At 47.9% G+C, this 22,179-nt stretch overlaps 1 protein-coding gene across 1 annotated transcript; it reads left to right on the forward strand.

Annotated features, from left to right (window-relative positions):
* Positions 1–6,239: 6,239 nt before the first annotated feature.
* DNAJB12 (DnaJ heat shock protein family (Hsp40) member B12) lies at positions 6,240–21,956 on the forward strand (the record flags this gene model as incomplete). The annotated part of the gene is made up of 9 exons (XM_084246129.1): positions 6,240–6,475; positions 13,878–14,058; positions 15,262–15,407; positions 16,745–16,930; positions 17,042–17,121; positions 18,188–18,297; positions 19,729–19,901; positions 20,403–20,500; positions 21,927–21,956. Exons 1-9 carry the CDS (start codon positions 6,343–6,345, stop codon positions 21,954–21,956), a joined length of 1,137 nt encoding a protein of 378 aa, XP_084102255.1. The 5' UTR covers positions 6,240–6,342.
* Between the last annotated feature and the right edge of the window lie 223 nt (positions 21,957–22,179).

Here is a 22,179-nt window from a genome sequence, read left to right on the forward strand (position 1 = left end):
TCACCACTATCAGACAAGGAGGAAGGTGCAGCAACTTGGGAGCCAGTCAGAGCCTCCTCTCCAACCTTAGCCCTCCAGTCAGAGCCTCCTCGCCAACCTTAGCACAGCCCAAGCAGGGTTATGTGCCCCCAACAAACAGCTCAGAAAAGGCAGGAGCAGTGGTTTAGTTTCAGGCTTCAGGTGCCACCTGCTGGCAAGAAAGCTCACAAGCCTGGAGTAGAGCCAGAGAAGCTGCGTGAGTTCAGCCTAGCCCCAGTCTTGCTCCCAGGGAGTTGGATGGCAGGGGGCAGGGTGGGATGAACAGCTAGAGATGGGCCATGACCATAAAGAGAAACACTATATATTTGACTCTAATTAAGAAAATGGGAATTTTTACCAGCAAGTGAGAGGGTATGCAATGCATCACTATGTTCATTCTACAACTCTGCGAATCACTTGCTATGTGCCAGGTACTGAGCAAAGTCCTAAAGGGATAATCAAATTTGGAAGTTCAAGGCAGACTTAGAAAAGAAGTGACTTCTTTTTTTTTTTTTTAATTTTTTTTTTTTTATAGAGGCATGTTTTCTTTCTTTCTTTATTTGTTTGTTTGTTTGTTTTGTTTATACATGCACTGGGTACAGTCAGAAGCGCGGGAGGGTGAGAGAATTCACCAGAGCCAGAGCAGGGAGCAGAGCAGGCAGAAGGACCGAGGTACACTGCTGAGGGGAGCAGCGGGCGGCAGGAGAGGTCTGCGCGCCATGTGGGACCCTCCTCTGGTGGCCGGGAAGAAGCCGGGGATCGAACCGGCACCGCAGAGGCCGCGGGCAGCTTCGCAACCCAGCGCTCAACCGCTGCGCCACCGGGGAGGCCCAAGAAGTGACTTCTTTTTAATAAAAAAAAAAACAAAAACCTGAGTCCTGAGTGTTGAGTAGGAGTTGACAATGAGGGCTTGGGAGGGAAGGGCAAGTTTCCAGGCAGAAGGTACCAAAGTGTGCAAAGTTCCAAGGGTCAAAAGCATGCTTCTGGGAACTGAAATTCTAGGGAGTAGCCAGTATAGATTAGGAAATAATTTTTTTTTCTTTTCTTTTTTTTTTTTTTTTAATAGAGGCATGCTTTATTTATTTGTTTGCTGGTTTGTTTGTTTGTTTTGTTTATACATGCACTGGATACAGTCAGAAGCGCGGGAGGGTGAGAGAATTCACCAGAGCCAGAGCGGGGAGCAGAGCAGGCAGAAGGACTGAAGTACACTGCTGAGGGGAGCAGCGGGCGGCAGGAGCGGTCTGCACGCCATGTGGGACCCTCCTCCGTGGCCGGGGAGCAGCCGGGGATCGAACCGGCGCCGCAGAGGCCGCGGGCAGCTTTGCAACCCAGCGCTCAACCGCTGCGCCACCGGGGAGGCCCAGGAAATAATTTTTGTGACTCAAAAATTACTGAAGCTAGCACTCATTCACACATACACTTTAAAAAAAATGACAAAAAAAAAAATTTGGACATTTTAAAATATAACTCATAGGTTGTAGAAAATCATGGTGCAAATTTTTAAATACTTAAAACTGAATGTGATAATTTTAAATTTTAAAATGTGTGGGACTCAGCTAAGGAACTTATAAACTTAACAACTCCATAATTATTTCTAGAAGATGCGCTGACAATAAGATAAGCATGTGCTCAGTAGCTGGAAAAAGAACAATAGTTTAAAACCCAAGCCAAAAAAAAAAAAAGAGCAAAAATAATTATTAGGAACTGACAGTGCATATAACTAAATAATGTAGCAGTTTTAAAAATAATATTGTGAACAACTTTATGCCAATAAATTAAGAGCCACCGAAGGGTTTTAAGCAGGCAAATGATGCGCTTTTGGAAAAATGACTTTGCCTTCAATATCATAGATGAATTGAGATACACGTTGGAGACTGAAATAATTTAGTTAACAGGTGCTGGAAGCCCAGGTCAGGAGAAAGGCTTCAGAGTTGGAGTGGTGAACAGATTTAAAAGATGTTTATCTCAAGCATGAAGGGTAAAAGTGGGTGCATATAAAAGTGGGTGCATAAACCAAATAAGGATAAGGGAGAAGGAATAATTAAGGATGAAACTCAAGATTTCTGTTTGGGTAATGGTGTATAGTGGTTCTCTTCAATGGGATTGGGAGTCTGAAGAGAACTAGGTTTGGGCAGAGGTTGATGAGTGCTGGAGAGACATCCGGTGGAATTATCTAGTAGGTAATTAGATGAATTTGGACCCACGAAAGGGATAGAGGGTGAAGATATGTTTGGGAATCTCCTTGAAAACTTCGGTTCTCCCAATTTTAACTAGCCATGAACACATAAAATCTGAATCAGTTTCCCAACTATAAAATGCTGAAAATTTTCAATCTGGATAAAATATAGACCAGTTGTATCTCTTCCCCAATGGGGAACTGAGAATGGAGACCAACAAAGTGAAAAGACTGAATCAGAGAACCTGTATTTGGTGGGATATCATGAAACAGACATGTTTGGTAGAAATGACTGCAAGCCCTTTCCAGCTCCCAGCCTCTGGCCCTGCCGAACTGTCAAGGGCTCCTTCTTGGGGGTGGGGGGTAAGGGAGAGAGGGGTATATAGAGAGAGGAGATCTAGAGCTACTAAGGAGAAATATGCAATGTGCTTTTTCAACAAATAATCTATTATTGAATCTCAAATTGAGAATTCAATTACCTACTAGTCACTCACACTCTAGAATATTCATCCTTAATGTGAAAGCTTTTTTTTCAATAGGTACACATTCACATGGTTCCAAAATCAAACTTACAATAAAAAGGCATTAATTGGAAAGCCCATTCCCAACCCACAGCTGGATAGTGTTCCATTATGTACCATAGTTTAATCAATAGGGTAATTTCTTCAGGGAGAGATTCTAGAGCCTGGAGCTGGGTCATACTCGGAGGCAGGGAGTAAAAGAGTAAAGGACAGAAAGTGGAGTATACTCCATTGGCTTGGCAATTTTTCCTTAAGTCTTAGGAAGGAATCTATCCATCTGGCCAGCTCGGGAAAACTCTGGATATAGAGTTTGGGAAAGAAAAACCTGTCTCTGGGCTTCATTTACTCTACTCATTTGACAAATATGTATTGAGCCCATATTAGGCATTAGGCCTTCTGCGTAGGCCACAAGGAACCTCACATGAGGGCAAGATCTCCATCTTGGTTTAGCAGAAGACAGGAGGTAAACAGATTAACAAATCAAGGGCACCAACTGTGCAGAGAGTAAAAGTGGGTATATTGATGGAAGGGCCAGGCTTAAGGGCTATAAAAGGGAATTTAATGCAGGGAGAGAAAGGTCATGGAACTTAGCCTCAGACTCTAGCTTGAATGTCACCTCGCCCAGAAATCCTTTCCAATCCTTCACACGCAACTAACAGCTTTCTCTTCTGAGCCTCCTCTGGAACTTACACACAATCACCATTGTTCTATCAGTAGTTAACCACACTGCTCCCTAATTCCTTTAGTATCTATACCAGTACTAGACTGTGAGCTCCCAAATGTAAGGTCCTATCTTTTATCCATGTTGCACCTCTGAATCCCTACAGCTCTACACAGTGCCTTCCTTTCAGTATAGCTATCTGACTATTACATTCATATCTCCTCTTCACAGAGGACATAGAGTTTAAGCTGAGTCCTGAAGAACAAGTTAAACTTGGACAGACAGAAAAGATAAGAGGAGAAAAGAGGAAGGTAGGCATCTAAATAGGGAGGGGACAATGGGACATTCAAGTATGTTAAAGTAAGTCTGAATTCTTGATATCACCAAAAGGAGAGAGATCTGAAAGCTGATGATCACCTAAGACAAGGGTGGTTTCATCTCTAGGAGGAAAATATTGAAATTCATGTGGAGATTCATTTTCCCTGTGATTTCTAGATTTCCCTGGTGGCAACTAAGGATTCTGTTTCAGAAATTTCTGATTTTTTCATGAGATGAAAATCATGACATCTTATAAGTGTTAGGGGGGAAAGGATGTCCTAAAGCTAATTCTTTGTGTGTGCCTGTAGTGGAGTATTAATAAGTCCCTTTTAAGCGCGCAGGTGAGAACCCACAGCCAGGCAACCCATTCAATATCGGGGCTGCCCTATAACATAAGAACTTCAGAAACTATAATATCAGGTCATTCCTGACATGCCAGTTCCATATTCTAGCAAATTCTTAAGACCAAGAGCCATAATGTCTAACATGACCGGAGCAGGAGTGTGGCTCTCCTCCTGGTCTTAGGACTTAGAAGAACCCAAAGAAAGTCAAAATGTCTCTAGACAATAAAGAAGACCCCCGGCTTGACTACAATCTATAAGAAAGGTAGGGAGTGGTAACATGGAGACTGGGTTAAACCAGCATTCAGGCTTAGTATGTAATCCCTTCTGAAACAACAAAGCCTTTTAAACTGAAATTGTTCAGGGACCCAGATCAGCAATAGAGTGGAGACAAAGAAAGAATGCAAAAATAAGGCATAGAGAGGTCATACCACACCCACATCCTCTCTCTCTCTCTCTCTCTCTCTCTCTCTCTCTCTCCTCCCCTGCCCCCCACCCTTTCCCTTCTCCCCTTTCTCCCTCCCCACTCCTCTCCATACCAGCCTCTCCAGATGCCTAAAGCTCTAGACCCTGCCAATCTAGCCAAATGACTGGCTGCATATTCACAATTTAAATAAGATCTTGTCATTTATATGCATTGCAGGAAAGGAGGGCTCACCAGCCAGGAGCTAGAAAATCACAGTTCAGTTCCTTAACATAAAGAAATTACAGGCCTTATTTTATACTCTCTTCATAAAGTAACATACCTGTGGTCAGCCAGAGAAGAGGGAGGTCTCATGATAGGAAATGGAATTGTAGGCCTCAGCATACCTAAGGGAAAAGGGGATGATGGACACTACCTCCACCACCACCCTTATCCAAGTTATCATTAATTCTCACATGACTTATAGAAGTAGCCCCCTAACTCTCACTTGAGAGGCCACCAAATGAGGAGTTCCCTTGTGGTGCAAGGGATTAAGCCCAGCACTGTGAAGCTATCCTCAGCCTCTGCAGCACAAGTTCGATCCCCATGCAGCCAGGGAGCTACCCACATAGCACAGCAGACCTCTCCTGAGACTACTGCTCCCCTCAGCAGTGTATTTCAGTCACTCTGCCTGTTCTGCTCCTCACTCTCTGTCTCTGGTGAATCCTCTCACCCCAGCACCTCTGGCCTGTACCCCAGTTCTTGTATGCATAAATAAATAAATAAATCTTTTTTTTAAATGACCAACTGATTTGGCAATGTGGGCCATTTGCAAACTTTACAAGGTTGCTTTCTCAGGAGTGGCAGACATGAAAGCTAGACAGAACTAAACTCCACTCCACAGTGGACTCCTACACGCTCTCTATGGTGTATTCTCCGTGTTGATCCTGTCTCACCAAGAAAATTTCCATTTCAGAGCATTTGCATTTGCTCTTCCTTCTGTCTGAGCAACCCTTCCTCCAGATAGATACATCTGGAATATCTACTATCTCTCCAGAATTCAGAATTAAAATAAAAGCTTCTGAGAGATTTATCAGGCTATTTAAAATAGCACCTCCCACTCTTTTTTTTTTCCTTCCTTTATTTTCATAGCGTGTATACCTATCTGAATATATCTGTTTATTGGATATCTCCCTATGTGCTCTAAAATGTAAACTCCATGAGGGCAAGGGCTTTGTTTTGTTCACCACCCATATCCCCACTGACTGACAAGTAGTGGGTAATTAATAAATATCTTTTTTTAATATTTATTTATTTAAATATACAAGCACTGGGTACAATCAGAAGCGCGGGAGGGTGAGAGAATTCACCAGAGCCAGAGCGGGGAGCAGAACAGGCAGAAGTACCGAATGACACTGATGAGGGGAGCAGCGGGCGGCAGGAGAGGTCTGCACGCCATGTGGGACCCTCCTCCGGTGGCCGGGGAGCACCCGGGGATCGAACCGGCGCCACAGAGGCCACAGCCAGCTTCGCAACCCAGCGCTCAACCGCTGCGCCACCGGGGAGGCCCAATAAATATCTTTTGACTAAATAGATTATCTTCGTCTCAAACATAGAAGAGTTTTAACAAGAACCTGCAAGTCTAATCAACTTTAAGAACCCTTAACATGACCCTTTGGGATTCAGGAACGTGGGCATGCACCCATCCTTACTACCAGCTCTTTGATGTCCGTCTTTTAGAAGACATACGGTAGTGCTTTCACCTCCGCTCGATCTCGGGAAAGGAGGGGCGGAGGGTTTTATGTCATCAGCCTGCGCTCGCCTGCCCCGCGACGCGCCGGCGGCTGGCGCAGCCTTTCGCTCGCCCGGCCTCCCCCTCCCTGGCTCCGCGCTCTGGTTCCGCCATGGAATCTAACAAGGATGAAGCCGAGCGCTGTATTAGCATCGCCATCAAAGCCATCGAGAGCAACCAGACCGAAAGGGCGCTCCGCTTCCTGGACAAGGCGCAGCGGCTGTATCCGACGCCGCGAGCTCGCAGTGAGTGATAAGTACCGGAGAGACAGAAGGGACATTAGAACTGATGGGGGGAATACGGGAACGGACCGACGGGAGCAGTTGGAGGAGGGGGAGGGGTGGCGAGGCGCGGCTACGCCTGCGCACTGAGGTGCGCGGTGACTGCTGGGAGATGTAGTCTTTCGCTCGCACGCCTCTCCGGGATGTTGGGCGTCTGGTGACCCCGGCGGTCACTACTTAAGTTTCGTGGGTGATTCCCAGCCCCCTCTGAGATTTGGGGTTCCCGAGAATGAGAAGGATTAGTGGTCGGAACAAGGGGAATTTATGTGGAAGAGAAATTGAACTACTTTTCCCAAGGGGCCATTCGGTCGCCCAGGGTCAGTTGCCGGCCTGGGAAAAATTATAGTTCAAGAAAATAAACATAACTCCTCAGATGGAGTAATAAGTTCTAGAGAGGGAAAGAAAAGTCCCGACCTTCGGACTGACAGGAAAGGTGTCTCCACCGCTTCACTCCCTCACACGTTCCCCTGAGTTGGTCAGGGGCCACCCGCTAGAGACTAGACCCTATCTTTACCACCACTCCACATCACCTTGGACGGTCTGTTCTCGCACCTGGCTGCTCCCACTCTCCTGGAGCCTTTTCACCAGTTTGTGAGATTTCGGAGCGGATGGCCTTGTTGGAGACTGACATTAAACACTCCCACCTATCCTAGCCCCCTAAAGCCCATCAGTGTTAGGCCATATGGGCTGCTGAACAGCATTAGGTTGCTAAGCAGCTCTCAACTGAACACTTACAGACCAGGGAGGGAATAGTGAGCTATCATCTTACTCTGCCCAGGAATTTTTTTCTTTTACCCAAGTCTTCAAAGCAATGTTTTTTGTTCTGAGAGAAATAACGACTTTGATTAAAGAATTTTTTCTTACTACAAGTTGGAGGGGGAAGAGAGGTAGTCCATTACATACAAGATTTATGCCAGCAGTTACCACCTGGCAAGTTATCTGGCCTATAACAGGTGCTCAGAATCAAAAGGCTGACTTTCATCCTGACTGCTGCCACAGAATCTTTTCTGAGCTTGTCTGCAGAACTAGAGGATTGCCGCAGATAACATGAATAACAATAATACTCACTGGAATTTTCAGTGTAGGAGTTCTTTCAAATCCATTTTCTTACTTGACCTGCCCTATCAGGAGGCAGAGCAAAGATCATTATCATTGTTCTATAAATGAGGAAATAGGGCCTCCCCGGTGGCGCAGCGGTTGAGCGCTGGGTTGCGAAGCTGCCCGCGGCCTCTGCGGCGCCGGTTCGATCCCCGGCTGCTCCCCGGCCACCGGAGGAGGATCCCACATGGTGCGCAGACCTCTCCTGCCACCCGCTGCTCCCCTCAGCAGTGTACTTCGGTCCTTCTGCCTGCTCTGCTCCCCACTCTGGCTCTGGTGAATTCTCTCACCCTCCCGCGCTTCTGACTGTACCCAGTGCATGTATAAACAAAACAAACAAATATAATAAATAAATAAATAAAAGCATGCCTCTATTAAAAAAAAAAAAAAAAAAATGAGGAAATAGCCTCGAAGCAAGGACTTGCCCAGGATTACACATTAGAAACTGGAAGTTCTCTGACTCTGAACAGTCACCTTACTAGCTTTCCTTGACATATTATGAAATTGACACAGGAGAACACTGACAGAAGCCTAGAACCCCTGAATGATCTTCCCTTTGGACTCTACAGATTGGTCTTTGGCACATTTGCTTCTTAGAGAGGGTTTCAGTTTGTATTTGGCAGGAGGTAACCTGCTTGGGGGTTTCCCTATGAACTAAGTCATATGCTGAAATAGGGTTTCGATGGGTGTCATTCCTGGAGCTCAAGCACTGGAATTTGCTCAGGCAGAGCAGCCATCTGTACATATTTGTCATCTTCATGCTCTTCTGGAGAGAGTATATACCTTATTTCTCTGTAAACTTCACCTTGTACCATCTGCAGCCCTTCACTAAGTTGAGAAGGATTTGGGGTTAATTAGGCCTCAGGTTAGGAAATCTTGCTTTAAAATATTAGGTAGTTGTCTGCACTTGATATTTGAGGTTTGAGCACTTTATAGAGTACTTGTTTGATGCAACAGACTGTTTTGCTTAAACGGTCCTCTTGCTCAGTCCTAAGATATAGTAGCAGTTGCAGATATAGTAGCATTGGTGAGACAAATCCTTCACCTCAAGAAGTTGACAGTCTAGTAGGAGACAAAATTACAGAAGAAGTAATACCTCAAGCCATAGGACAATAACTGTGATTAAAGGTGCCAACGATGTGAGGATAGACTTAGGCTCACAATTTGGTAAGGTGTTGGAGTGCTGGAGGTGGAAGGTTAGAGGACAGTCTTGAACATTATAAGCTGTATAATCATGGCCATAGCAAGAACATAAAAGTAGTGGTAGATCACAGTGAAGGAAGGTATAAATGAATAGGACAGGAGGCAGCGTATGATCTCTGCTTTCAAGGAAAATGGGGGAGCTGGAGAAATAGACATGGGGAATAGACATGGAGTCTAAAATTTGTAAGAGTTTTGGACAAGGAGATTGAGTGTGGCAAGATTTGGAGGCTGCCCAGGTAGCAATTTGAGTATAGAGAGGATTAATATTGGAAAGTAAATGAGGCCAGATTGTGGAAATCCTTTCCTGCCAGGCCAGTATATTCTTTATTCTGTAGTTAGTGAAAAAACAATTTGATAGCAGGAAGAAGATAAGGATACTATTCTCTTTTTTTTTTTTTTTAAAGATTTATTTATTTATACAAGCACTGGGTACAGTCAGAAGCACGGGAGGGTGAAAGAATTCACCAGAGCCAGAGCGGGGAACAGAACAGGCAGAGGACTGAAGTACACTGCTGAGGGGAGCAGCGGGCACGGCAGGAGAGGTCTGTGCGCCATGTGGGACCCTCGCCAGTGGCCAGGGATCGAACCAGTGCTGCAGATGCTGTGGGCAGCTTCACAGCCCAGCGCTCAACCGCTGCGCCACCAGGGGAGACCCAGGATACTATTCTTAAAGAATAGCATGAAAGGTTATTGAGAGGAAAGAGAGACTCAGGTCGGAAACCACTTGGGAGACAATTGCATTGAGTAGGTTAGGCGTTATTCAAGTGTGAGATAAGGCAGTATGAATGAAGATAATGTCATCAGAGAGGAGGTACCAAGCATTGTGTGAGGGATACTGAAGAGAAATGAGAATACAGAATCCAAGCCATGTGACCACAAAGAGACTGAAGAATGTGGATGGGAAGAGATGGACAGAGCACAAGGTGCCAGGGGGATGGTCCAGAGGAATTGTCAGCATGAAGTTCATTGGAGTTGTGTGTGGCTGAAGTCACTGTGGGAAATGTGAGACATGTAGAGAATGTTACTGCAGGTACAACCATGAACCACATCCGTCCTTAGTCAATGGGCAAAGACAGGAAGCAACAGAGTGAGGTGGAGCGTTAACAGGAAGAGGCAGTCCCAGGAGGTCGTAGTGGCCAGGTAGCCATGGAGCACGTTAGTTGCTGCAGAGGCCATGTGGGAAAATGACAAATTGAGAAAAGAAAGGGGAAGGATCCAGAGCATAGGTCGTAAATAAGTGGAAGGACAGACAGAGGGAAGGGTTAGGGAGGAAGCTCAGAGTAACCTTGAAGGGTTTAAGGTCCTAACAATGTAAAGGATGTGAGGGGACTAAAACTTGTGCTGCAGGAAGTGGAACAGAGAAGCCCCAAGGGCTGGACATTGTACTATGGAGCAGTAGCCAGGCCCTAAGCCTAGAGGTCACAAAGCCAGGTTAGTGGAGCCAGTCAGTCTCTTTCTAGGAGTTTCTATTCAAAGCCTAGCAGCCTTGTAGCAACTGACTTAATGTGAGGCTTAGCAACAACAGTAAAATGTTCCAAGTTTTCCAGGGAGCTGATGAGAACAGCCATAGGCCTCAGTTTCCCCAGCATACAAAGAGAGGGTTGACCTGGATGATCTGGCAACTCAGATTGCATAAGTTTCTGAGAGTGACTGACTCTGGGCTCCAGGCTAAGTCAAGAAGGCCAAACTGGGAAGGCCAGCACAGGAGAGAGAGGAGCTGCTGAGAGATTGGGGCATTCAGAGCAGGAGTGAGAGTGTCCTAGTGCTAGTGAGGGCCAGAGTGGGGTTATGTGTTCAAGTCAGCCTTACATTATGTGCTCAACCCTCCGTTCACCTTTTTTCCTTCAATCTTATTTACCCTTCAGAAGAACCCTCTGAGGGCAGGGATCATGTCTTCTCTAAGGAATAAGATTACTTGACAGGATCACATGACTTATTAGCAAAGGGACCAGACTTTCTAACTCCTATCCAGGCCCTTTCCCTACTCTGGCCTCCCCTTCCTGGCTCATGCTGAGCACCCGAATATATAGAGTGCCAAGAAACAAACATAACAGTAACAGCACTTAGCATTTGCTGGGCATTGTGTTAAGTCCTTTATATGCATTTACTCGTTTACTTTTCATCCTTTTTGAGGGAGAACAGTTCTTTTTTTTTTTTTTTTTAAATATTTATTTATTTATTTATACATACAAGCACTGGGTACAGTCAGAAGCGCAGGAGGGTTAGAGAATTCACCAGAGACAGAGTAGGGAGCAGAGCAGGCAGAAGGACCGAAGTACACTGCTGAGGGGAGCAGTGGGCGGCAGGAGAGGTCTGCGCACCATGTGGGACCCTCCTCCGGTGGCCAGGGAGCAGCCAGGGAGCGAACCGGCGCTGCAGAGGCTGCGGGCAGCTTCGCAACCCAGCGCTCAACCGCTGCGCCACCGGGGAGGCCCGAGGGAGAACAGTTTTACATGGAGAAGCTAAGTTACCTTGTCCAAAATGACCCTACCAGCAAGCAGCAGAGCCAGTTTTGAATCCAGGTAGTCTTACCCTCCAGTTTGAGTTTGAGGAGGGGCCACTGTGGTGGCTTGGGTCATGGAAATGCTCTCACTCTCTCTCAGGTGCCCCATCTCCCACCCCAGCTTTGGTCTCTTCTGCGATTTGCTTTCCTTTTTTTTTTTTTTTTTTTAAATTTATTTATTTATGCATACAAGAACTGGGTTATAGAACAGAGGTGCGAGGTGTGAGAGGATTCACCAGAGACAGAGTGGGCAGCAGAACAGGTGGATCCACTGAAATACACTGCTGAGGGGAACAGCAGGTGAGACAGAAGAGGTCTGCTGCACCATGTGGGTCACCTCCCTGGGCAGGGATCAAACTCGTGCTGCAGTAGTTGCAGATAGCTTTATAGTGCTGGGTCTTAACCCCTTGTGCCACAAGGGAGACCCTTGCCTTCTTTTTAAATGTCTGCTGACATTTCTGGGAAGAAGGGTCAGAATTTGAACCCAATTATGTCTGTCTAACTCCAGAGCCACATTAAACTGTTGTAGCTCCTACTCTTTTGTGACATTTGCCTAACAGTCACTGTGCCATGAGGGATAGAACAGTGAGTCACAATGAGCAAGTCACATCCAACCCTGGCAGAGGGGGTGTCCAGACCTCAAGAGAGACCTACTTATCAGCAACCAGAAATTGTTCATCGCCAACTCAAGCAGGAACCTTCTGTGTCACCAGCAGCACAACTTCTCCCCTTTAGGCTTTCTGCAGGGAAATTAAGAGTGCCTGACTCCATGTAACTGTCCTGAGAAGCTTCCAGAATCTTCCCTAGGTAGTACTGAGGAGAATTGGCTCATCCCTTGACTGATGCTCCTGGGTTTCCATGGCAATTGGATCGCTGGTCATTGTGTCCTTCATGTTTGTCAGCTCAACCTGGACCAGAGAAATGGAAATAAACTTCATTTAAAGCCCTCGGAAACCAGCAAGCTAATTCCACCCACTGTCCCATCTTGATCAGCATCTCTTCATCTGTTGGTTTCTTCCATTGCCATTCCATTGATGCTTGGCTTAGGCCTGGAGTTTGGGATGACCTCAGATTTCATGGCTACCACTTGATCCAAAGCCTACTGTATGCTGAGACTGCATTCCTAAGCCTGGAGCACTTCAGCCCCCACCATCTTGGGGATCCCCCCCTCCCTGGTCATCAGACTCCCTGCCAGTCAGTTCATCGACCCAGGTCATATTATTAGCAGCTACTCACTTTGAGTACTCTGTCAGGGTTCATGCCAGGTGCTTACCCACATTATCTCATTTCATTCTTATGCCCCCTTTTGAGGAAACTGAAGTTCAGAGAGATTTCATAGATCAGCCAGGGTCATGCTGCTAGGAAGTGGCCAAGCTAAGATTTGAAACATGGGGCTTTCTGAATTTAACTTCTATACTTGGAATGACTGTCTTAAAAGGGGCTCCCCTTGCCTGACCTGAGTGGTCCAGTGTAGCAGCAGAGTTAAGAGCACGGTCCTGTGAGTTAGACAACCTAGAATTTAAATGCTGACCACCCAGCTTGTCCATTCATCAGACACACAGCTTCTTCCTTATAATGGGAATGGTTGTGATAAGACTGTCCGCTCCTGCATTTGGATTTTCCAGCTGCTGACTTAGTGGAGTACATGAGTTTGCTGCAAATAAGACAGCAGTAACTCAGGGCACAGGGTCCACTTGCATGCCAGTGTTTAGCTCCCCATGAGCCCTGCTGCAGGCCCTTTGGGTGAGACCCAGGTATGCCGCAGTAGGAGTGTCTAACACCCAGCACAACACCTGAGTCTGGCAAACTCCTGGTCCATTTGAAGGGAACTGGGGACCAGCTGGCCATGCTGCTGACCTTCAGCAGAAACTTCACTGGAGTTTCAAAACTCATTTTGTGCCTGGGCACAGGGGATTTCTGCCAGAAGTCTGGGCCCTTCCTCAACAACAGGAACCAAGGACTTGGGTTTAAATAATCATGATCTGTCTGAGGGTGACAGCTAATGCCCTTAATGGACTCTGAACATTGAAGCAATTTGACATGGCCAGCCATTTGAAAATGTTAAAAAAAATAGCAAGTAGTATGCATAGCAGATATTTATCCTAAGTCTTGCACTACTCTTGGCCCTCTGGGCACACTCATTACCCCTTTTCCTCTACATGGTGAAGCAGAGGCCTCCAGGAAGCCTTTCTGACCAGCTGAATCAGATGGTCCTGCTAAGTGGGGGAACCCATTCACCATGTCAGCACTCAGCAGAGGATATCTATTGAACACACTACTTTGGAATTTTAAAAAATCTGAAGGATTAATTGTTTTTATGTTGAGTTTTTTAATGATCTATATACCCTGCTGAGTGCTGAGGCCTTTGGGTTGTAAGAGAATGGGCCACTATCCCACTAGCTCCCAAGGCCCTAGTCAGAGAGGGAGCTAGTGGCTTTGCCGTCTGAACAAGCAGATTGGGTTTGGGGGACCCTGGCCTCTCCACAGGTCAGCAAGCCTCTCAGCTATGGCATGTGGCCTTGCTGGAGCAGGAGCCCTAAATGATTTTCTTGCCTCACACAGCCCTGATCGAGTCTCTCAACCAGAAACCACAGCCTGCTGGTGACAAGTCCCAACCCACAGAGGAGACCCACACAACCCGTAGGAAAGTAGGTGGGACTGATGCCCCCTCAGCCAACGGTGAAGCTGGAGGTGGAGAGAGCACCAAAAGCTACACTGCAGAACAAGTAGCGGCCGTGAAAAGGTAGAGGGCTGGGCCGGGCACGCAAGGGCAGAGCCAAGTGGTTCTTGGCAGGTTTTCAAGTCTAGAGGAGACTTCCTGTATGTCCTCTGCCTGTGGTCTAGATGGGTCCTGGGAGGGTCTGGAGGATAGAGGAGGTTCAAATGGTCAGGCTCCCCAGGCCCACGCCTTGCGTCCCACCAACCCTGGCAGAGTGGGGAATCAGGGCTCCACTGACCCAGCCCACCAAGGCAGCCCCAGGCTCTTTACACACATGGTGCTGAGGCCTTACCCCCCAACCCACACGCCACCCCCAACAAAGATCTTTTCAATCCAGAGCCTGTGTGGGGTAGAATGGAGACAGGAGACAGTTATCTTCTAGAGCTTGGGCCGACCATGCATGGAACAGCTCACTGCCAGGTGGAGATGATCCAGCTTAGGCTTCTCTGGAGTAGATACTTTCAAACTCTCATTTCTCCCCAAGCCTCCCCACCAGCTGGCCTCAGGAGACCCTCCAAGGTCTCTCCCACTTAGTCCTGGCTGCTAGTGGAGACTCTGTCAAGCTTCAGGATGGGGTTCATCCTGTGTGTGACCTAGCATAGCTATAGTTTGCCGTGAAAGCACAGGCCAATTTACATTTTTCTGACCAGACAAACCCATCAATTATAGGCAGTGGAAAATGATTATGGGGAGTTGGGAAAGCATGGAACAGGTCGAGAATCAGGGGATCTCCAGGCACCCCAGGAGTAAGAACTGATAGAAGAGAACCAGAGTCTCTTCAGGGTTCTGTGATGGAATGAGCAGACACCTACCATTTCTGGCCTTTGTGTCACCCACTTCAGACTCGAAGTACAAGAGAAAGTACAGCTGGCCGAGCTTGGGACATACCTGCCCTGGGGCAGAGGCCCTTCACTGACATCCATTGACAGTCCTTCCAATGGGCTCCTATTAGTGGGGAGAAATGGATTCTGTCCTTGCAGAAACAGCAGTTGTCCCTCCTTAAATCCAGATGTATTATTGTTGTTTCCTCTGGGCTCTGCCCAGTTCCCCTTTCTAGCCGGAGCTTGCTAAAGGTCCTGTGTCCCAGGAGTGGAGTCTCAGCCATGCCCCAGTGTCCCCCCTAAGCCTACTCAGAGCTATGTATATACATTATTTGTTCCTCACCACCTCTCTTCATGGCCCCAGGCCCATACAGAGCTCCCCCATCTCACTTTTCTCTTCCACCAGGGTCAAACAGTGTAAAGATTACTACGAGATCCTGGGGGTGAGCAGAGGGACCACAGATGAGGACCTGAAGAAGGCCTACCGCAAACTGGCCCTCAAATTCCACCCAGACAAGAACCGTGCACCTGGTGCTACTGAAGCTTTCAAGGGTAAGCTGGCCCTGGTTTCCTTGAGTTTTGGTGTTTTTACCTCTAGTCCTTGGGAGGGAATAGGGGGCCAAAAAAGTTTTTTCAAGAAGAGCCCTTCGACCCGGGTCTCACCGGCTCAGGAGTTGATTCCTGGGCAGAAGGTCCTAGTAGCCTCCTCTAGCTCAGAAGCACCACTCCTGCCTCCATGTTCTCCTAGGGTTACAGGAAAGTAACTGAGGTAAAAGAAGACCAATGGCTTGTCCAAGGTCACACAAGTAAGGGAGAGGCAAAAGCAGGCCTCCTGGCTCACCCGTATGCATTTCCCTCACTTGGGATCTTGGTAACAGTTTCCCTGTGCTGAAGGGCCCTATCATTTAGCCTCAGAGAAAGGAGAATGGAAGTAGGGAGACAAAATGGACACTGTTAATGTTTCTCTAGCCCTGACTTCTGCCTTAGCCTTCCCAAGAGGTGCTGAGAGCCCAGATCTAGCTTTGGGGCTTTGTCAGAATGGGAAGAGGACCAGGATTCTACTTTCAGGGGTTGCAGGTTCTGAGCCAGATGCATCTTTGTCTCATCCTCTGAAAGAGCCAGCTGCTTGAGAAGGAGCAAGAGACTGGGCACACCCAGAGCTGGGTTGGGTGTTCCTAGTCCTTTGGGGAACAGGCTTCCCACAGGGATGAGGGCTCTCTCAGCTATATTACCAGCAATGAAAGAGTCTTAACAAGAACTCAGGAAGGGAGCCATTCCTGCAGTTCCTGCTGCTGTCCAATTTTCAAAGACATCATATGTTTGTTTCGCCATCTGTCAAACTATGACTTCAGGATTACATAATCTGAAGAAAGAGATTTCCCCATCCCACTGAGAACCCCAAGAGAGAGGAATGAGGAAAGAGGGTTTTGAGAGTTTTCATAAAGTCACGGAACAAACTTAAAGCACAACTTACCTGGGTTTGATTCCTGGCTCTGCAACATCAGAGTTGTGTGAGCTTAAGTAAGTCACTTAACCTCTCTGAGCCTCATTTTTCTCATTGATAAAATGGAGAAGGAGTTGCTGTTAAGCATAACTAAAACAATGCCTGTAAGGGTTCTAGTGCACAGAAAAAGCTGGACCATGGTAATGTAGTTGAAAGCAGAGAGCCTAAGTATTAATCTTCCACCCAGCCCAGGCTGCCCAGATTTACTTATGAGTATCCTGCATTCCACTCTCCCCACACTTGCACTGAAGCCCAACTTCCTGAGCACTTCCGCTTCCTAAATTACCACTTGAGTATCTGAAGGAAGAGAGCTCTTGACCGCCATGGGAGCCTCCTGCATTCCCAGCATCCTCAGACCTACCTGACCTCTCTACCTTCTTTCTAGCCATTGGCACAGCATACGCAGTACTTAGCAACCCAGAGAAAAGGAAACAGTATGACCAGTTTGGGGATGACAAGAGCCAGGCAACCCGGCATGGCCACGGGCATGGGGACTTCCACCGTGGCTTTGAGGCTGACATCTCACCTGAAGACCTCTTCAACATGTTCTTTGGTGGTGGCTTCCCTTCTAGTAAGTCCTTCCCCCACCCTTTCCACAGTGAGATCTCCCTGGGGGTGGTGGTAGGAGATCCTCTTTCTTTCCCAGCAGCCCCATTCCTAACTCAGTTCCTCTGACCCCCAGGTAATGTTCATGTCTACAGCAACAGCCGCATGCGCTACCCCTACCAGCAAAGACAGGACCGCAGGGAGAACCAGGGTGACGTGAGTGAGGAAGGCTCTGGAGAGAGCAATGGGAGGGCGCCAAGCTCAACCCCAGGGCGTGGGACTTGGAGGAGGGAGTCCCAGCTCTCTTATTCTGGGAGGACAGTGTCCCCACACCTCTCAGCCAAGGAGTCATCTTGACCCCTTCTTGCTATTTGTCTAATGGACACTAGAGGGAGCCATACTCCATATTGCCCAGGAAGAAATGGGGACTTGATGGCCTCAGTTAGGGAATGTAGCACGGAAATTTCTCCACCTACAAACTATAATAGTTAGTGTGAGTGGCCTTTGTATAGTCCATTGTTTATAATGCCAGACTGACATTTTCCAAGCAATGGGAAGTTAAACTTCGTGAGAATTATAAGGGATGGCAACATAGGTGCTGGCTCTTTTGCTTCCTTTCAGCCCTCTTAAAAAAATGTGTACAAAAGCTGTTAATATAAGACAATGCTTCAGACACATCTGGAATGCCATGGATTAAACAATAATAGCTAGTTGACTAAAATTAAAATGCTGTGAGTAATTGTGGAGCATTTAAAATAATGGCAGGCAAGGAGTTCCTATTTGCTCTGACATGGTGATCTATTTTTCTTTATTCATTTTTTAAGCTTTTATTTTGTATGTACTTAACATATAAAAGGGTTTTAAATTATCACACAGTGAACAAATGTATTTTTTTCTAATATTTAACTGGCATTTATTAAATTGTTTCAGTTCATATAGTACATATAGTGAAATCCTCCCTTTAGCCCTTCCTCCCATTTTCCTGTTGGTAGTAACTTTGCTCGTATTTTGGTATTCTCTCAAGTAAATAGGTATATCCACCTCCCCCCTATATTTAGCACCAGCTATTGCTTTGTTTTTATCCAGGGAAGCTGGCAGATGGAGAAGCTTCTATATTTTGGGAGCCTGTGGGAGGGAAGGGGAGAGAGTGGTTCATGACCTGTTTGCATAAAGTTGGCTCCTACTGATAGGCTCCATTGTGCTGGACGATCTGGTGGTGATTGTGGTCAACCCCACAGCCCACCCCTGTCTGGCTTGGGTGACCACTGGCTCTTCCCTCCAGGGCGGGCTGGGGGTGTTTGTACAACTGATGCCCATCCTCATCCTGATCCTCGTGTCAGCTCTCAGCCAGCTTATGGTCTCCAGCCCACCCTACAGTCTGAGCCCGAGACCGTGAGTACTTTACAGCTTGGGGTAAGGCTGGGGTGGTGGGCAGAGAGGGGCTCTGAATTCTTGGCCCCATCAGAGGCCTTCTTTACCCTTCTGATCCAGCAAGTTGTTGATCATACTTCAGAAAGCTGCTTAGAATCAAGAAAATATACTTTCCCTAGTGAACTGCAGTTCTTGATCTTTTCAGGATCACAATCCTTGAGGAAATAGAATGAAAACTGCAGGTCTTTTCTAAACGAATACTATGCATACCCATGATTTCACAGACTTCAGGACACCCTCCCCCACATCTTATCTGCCGACTTTGAGATAAGAACCTTTGTTTTTACATTCTCTATGGGGGCATTGGGGCCATGGAAAGTACAGGGTCTCTAGAGTCAGACAGAGCAAGATTGGCTTTGAATCCCAGCTCCCCTAATATAAATAGCTGTGTGACCCTGGACAGTTATGTAACTTCTCTGAGATGGTTTCCTCACCTATAAAATTGGAATAACAGTATCTGCTTGCTTGTGAAGATTAAATGAGTAACATGCATAAAATGCAATGCTCATTAGTAATGCTAGGTAATATTTTTTGAATGAATATGTGGCCTCATTGTCCTGTGGCAAACTAATCATTTAGACTAATCATTTGACTTTTTTAAGGAGTTAGCTCCCTGGTTATTTCCAGCACTAGAACAGTGTCTGACATCGAGTGGGAACCCTCTGCTACCACCAAGTGGCCTGAGTCTGTCTTGGAGCCTGACAGGATCCCTGTCAGCCAGCAGGGGGCAGAGTCAGTACACTGAAGCCTCACCAACTGTCTCAGGCCCTCTGTGGCCTGTTGCCAGTCCTTTTCTCTGCAACTGAGGAGAGAAGAAAGTAGCAGCGGGCAGTCAGGGGCTCTACTTCCCAGAGCACCGACTCCTGTCTACATGTTGATACTTTTCCCACAGCCTGCATAACAGAGCTGGAAAATGGAACCAAATGCTGGAAAGATACAACTCCTTGGAATCCTACATCATTTCGTTCCTAAGCCTGGCAGCTCCTGGATAGGCAGGCAGACCTTCAATAGTGGTTAGCTTAAGGGATGAATGAGGAAATGGAGGCACAGGAGACTCAAGTCATGTAGTTCATCAAAGATGAAGCCTAGTCCCTCTCTAGTTTCCCTACTTCCCTGACCAGGGCCTTTCAGAAATGGGCTTCTCCCCAAAGGCCCCCAGGTCAGCAGTATGGTAAGCGGAAAGCCTGAGGAAGGGCTTGTTGTAGTCTGGACCACTTGCACAGGTGCACCACCTGCCATTTTTCAAGACCCTCGCTTGGGTGGTGTAGAGTTGCTGCTCTAGTTTGTGAGGGAAACAGCTACTCTGGTCTGTCTGGTGCCTCCTGTCGGAGTCCCCTCATCCCTGAGCTGCCCTAGTTCTGCCTAATTTGTACCTGGTATATATCTGGCCAGATCGGTGGGCCATATCCACAGGCGAGTCACTGACCACCTGGGCGTCATCTACTACGTGGCAGAGACCTTCTCGGATGAGTACACAGGCTCCAGCCTCAAAACAGTGGAACGGAACGTGGAAGATGATTATATTGCCAACCTCCGAAACAACTGCTGGAAGGAGAAGCAGCAAAGTGAGTGGGGGGCTTGGGCGGGGGGGAAGGGGGACTTGAAAAGCAAGGAAGGAGACAGTCCTGCTTAGCCAGTGATTTGTGGGCCCAGCACCTGGCACTGCCCTGTGCCCAGTCACCTCCCAGCCAAGAGCTGGACTCCACCCCTGTATTTCTGTGGGGCTGGGAGCCAGGGGCCACCTGGAGCTTCCTCCAGGTTCCTGTAAATCACTGTAAATCACTGCCAGAAGTAAGTATGTAGAAGTGGATTGGAGCAGATTTCCTGGCCACCCACTTATTGGGCATCAAGCTCTATCTGTGGGTAGGTCTGGCCAGGATGACTATGGCCTGCCAAGTTAGGACCATAGTCTTTACTCCTTTGGGGTCTCCCCTACAGGGAAGCCAGCTCTGCCTCAGATCCTGGGCCTGTAACTGCCTTGCCCTAGCCCTCGCAGGCCAGGAGAGTGCCAGAGCAGCCTTCGAGTGATACAGGATGTGCCCCAACCCTGCCCTATTGCTTTGCAGAGGAAGGCTTGCTATACCGGGCCCGATACTTTGGCAACACAGATATGTACCACAAAGCACAGAAGATGGGCACCCCAAGCTGTAACCGACTGTCAGAGGTGCAAGCCTCCCTGCATGGATAGTCCTGGACCAGCCGCTCCACCAAGGTCCAAGTATGAACAGGGCCTTCTTCACCCTACAACTCCTGGCAGCCCTGCTCCTGAGGCAGAGGAGGGTGGAGAGAGAAAGGGAGGGAGCCTAGATTGTGACAAGCTTCTTGTCCCCAGCCTGACCTGTAGGTGACAGAGTCAGGCAGCTTTGGGGCCTACTGAAACTGAAGTCTGGTTCAGCCCTTTATTGCTACCTCCACCCCACTCCTACCCTATTACTGGCCTCTGGGTCTGTGGGATGCCCAAGTCTGCTGCCAGGGGCGCCACGTAACCACCTTGGTCTACTCTAGCCCTCAGATCACCATGGCCCTGTCCCTTGTGCAGCAGACTATTGTCTATGCCCTGGTATTTAGGCTGCCAAATATTACTAGGTCCAGGATAGTCCCCACACACACACCCCACACCCTGCCTGGGAGGGAGAAACATGGGTGGGCCAAAAGCCCTTCCTCTTTTTTTTTTTTTTTTTTTTAAAGATTTATTTATTTATTTATACAAGCACTGGGTACAGTCAGAAGCGCGGGAGGGTGAGAGAATTCACCAGAGCCAGAGTGGGGAACAGAACAGGCAGACTGACGAAGTACACTGCTGAGGGGAGCAGCGGACATGGCAGGAGAGGTCTGCACGCCATGTGGGACCCACCAGGGCAGCCGGGGATCGAACCAGCGCTACAGAGACTGTGGGCAGCTTCGCAGCCCAGCACTCAACCTCTGCGCCACCAGGGGAGGCCCCAAAAGCCCTTCCTTTTATTCTGTCCTTCCAGAAAGGAGGAGATGGAATCTGGCCAGGGGAGGGAGCTGACAGGCAGCTGAAGAGGCCTGGTCTTCTGACCACTCCCCTTCTGATAGGATCAGAGGCATTCTCTCCAATGCTGCTGCACCTGGCAGCCTAGAAACCGCAGGCATCTGGCCCACCTAGGCATCGCACCTGTGGTCTGAGTATGGGAACAAAAGGTCATGGGTTCAGGGTTGAAAGCAGAGAAGAGGGACTAGAAGAATGAAAATTGCTGGTAGCAGGCTCCCTGCCTCCTTTACCTCTGCCTGTGTGTAATGGGCTCTGTTCCCAGCATTTGCCAGAGGGGCAGCTTGGACCAAGCCCAGAGGAGTGTGGGCAGAACCCATGAAGGTTCTTTTCTGTGTTGGTACCCTGCCCACCCCCTTCTTTGCGGTATCCTCTCAGCAGGGATCCAGCTAGACTCTGCTTTTGCTCTGAGGCTGTTTGCGAGTGCCTCTGGAAGAGCGAAGCAGACCGGAGGAGGGGATTGGGTGGGTGTTGCGGTGCGCAGGACAGCAGCAAGGAGGTTTGCTTGTTTGTGTGGTCTAAACTAGAGTTCCGGGCATGTGACTGCTGAGCTAACTGTTACCACTCTCCTCCCCAGAGTATGAAATCCCTGGAGAATTTTTGGTGACATGCACTGAGCCAAGGTGATGGACTGTATATTTAAGGAAAGACATAAAAAGAAAAAAAAATTAAAATGGAATTGGAGGCCGAATGCCGCACAGCTGCCCTCTCTCGCCCAGTAAATGCAGAAAGCTCTTAGGACAGACAGGAAAACCTGCCACGGGGCTGCTCCCCTTCCTCCTAGGGCTGGCAGAGGCTCAGGCACCCCATCAGCTCTCTCCTAAGATACA

The sequence above is a fragment of the Talpa europaea genome (genome assembly GCF_964194135.1).
Source record: "Talpa europaea genome assembly, chromosome: 10".
Lineage (NCBI taxonomy): Eukaryota > Metazoa > Chordata > Mammalia > Eulipotyphla > Talpidae > Talpa > Talpa europaea.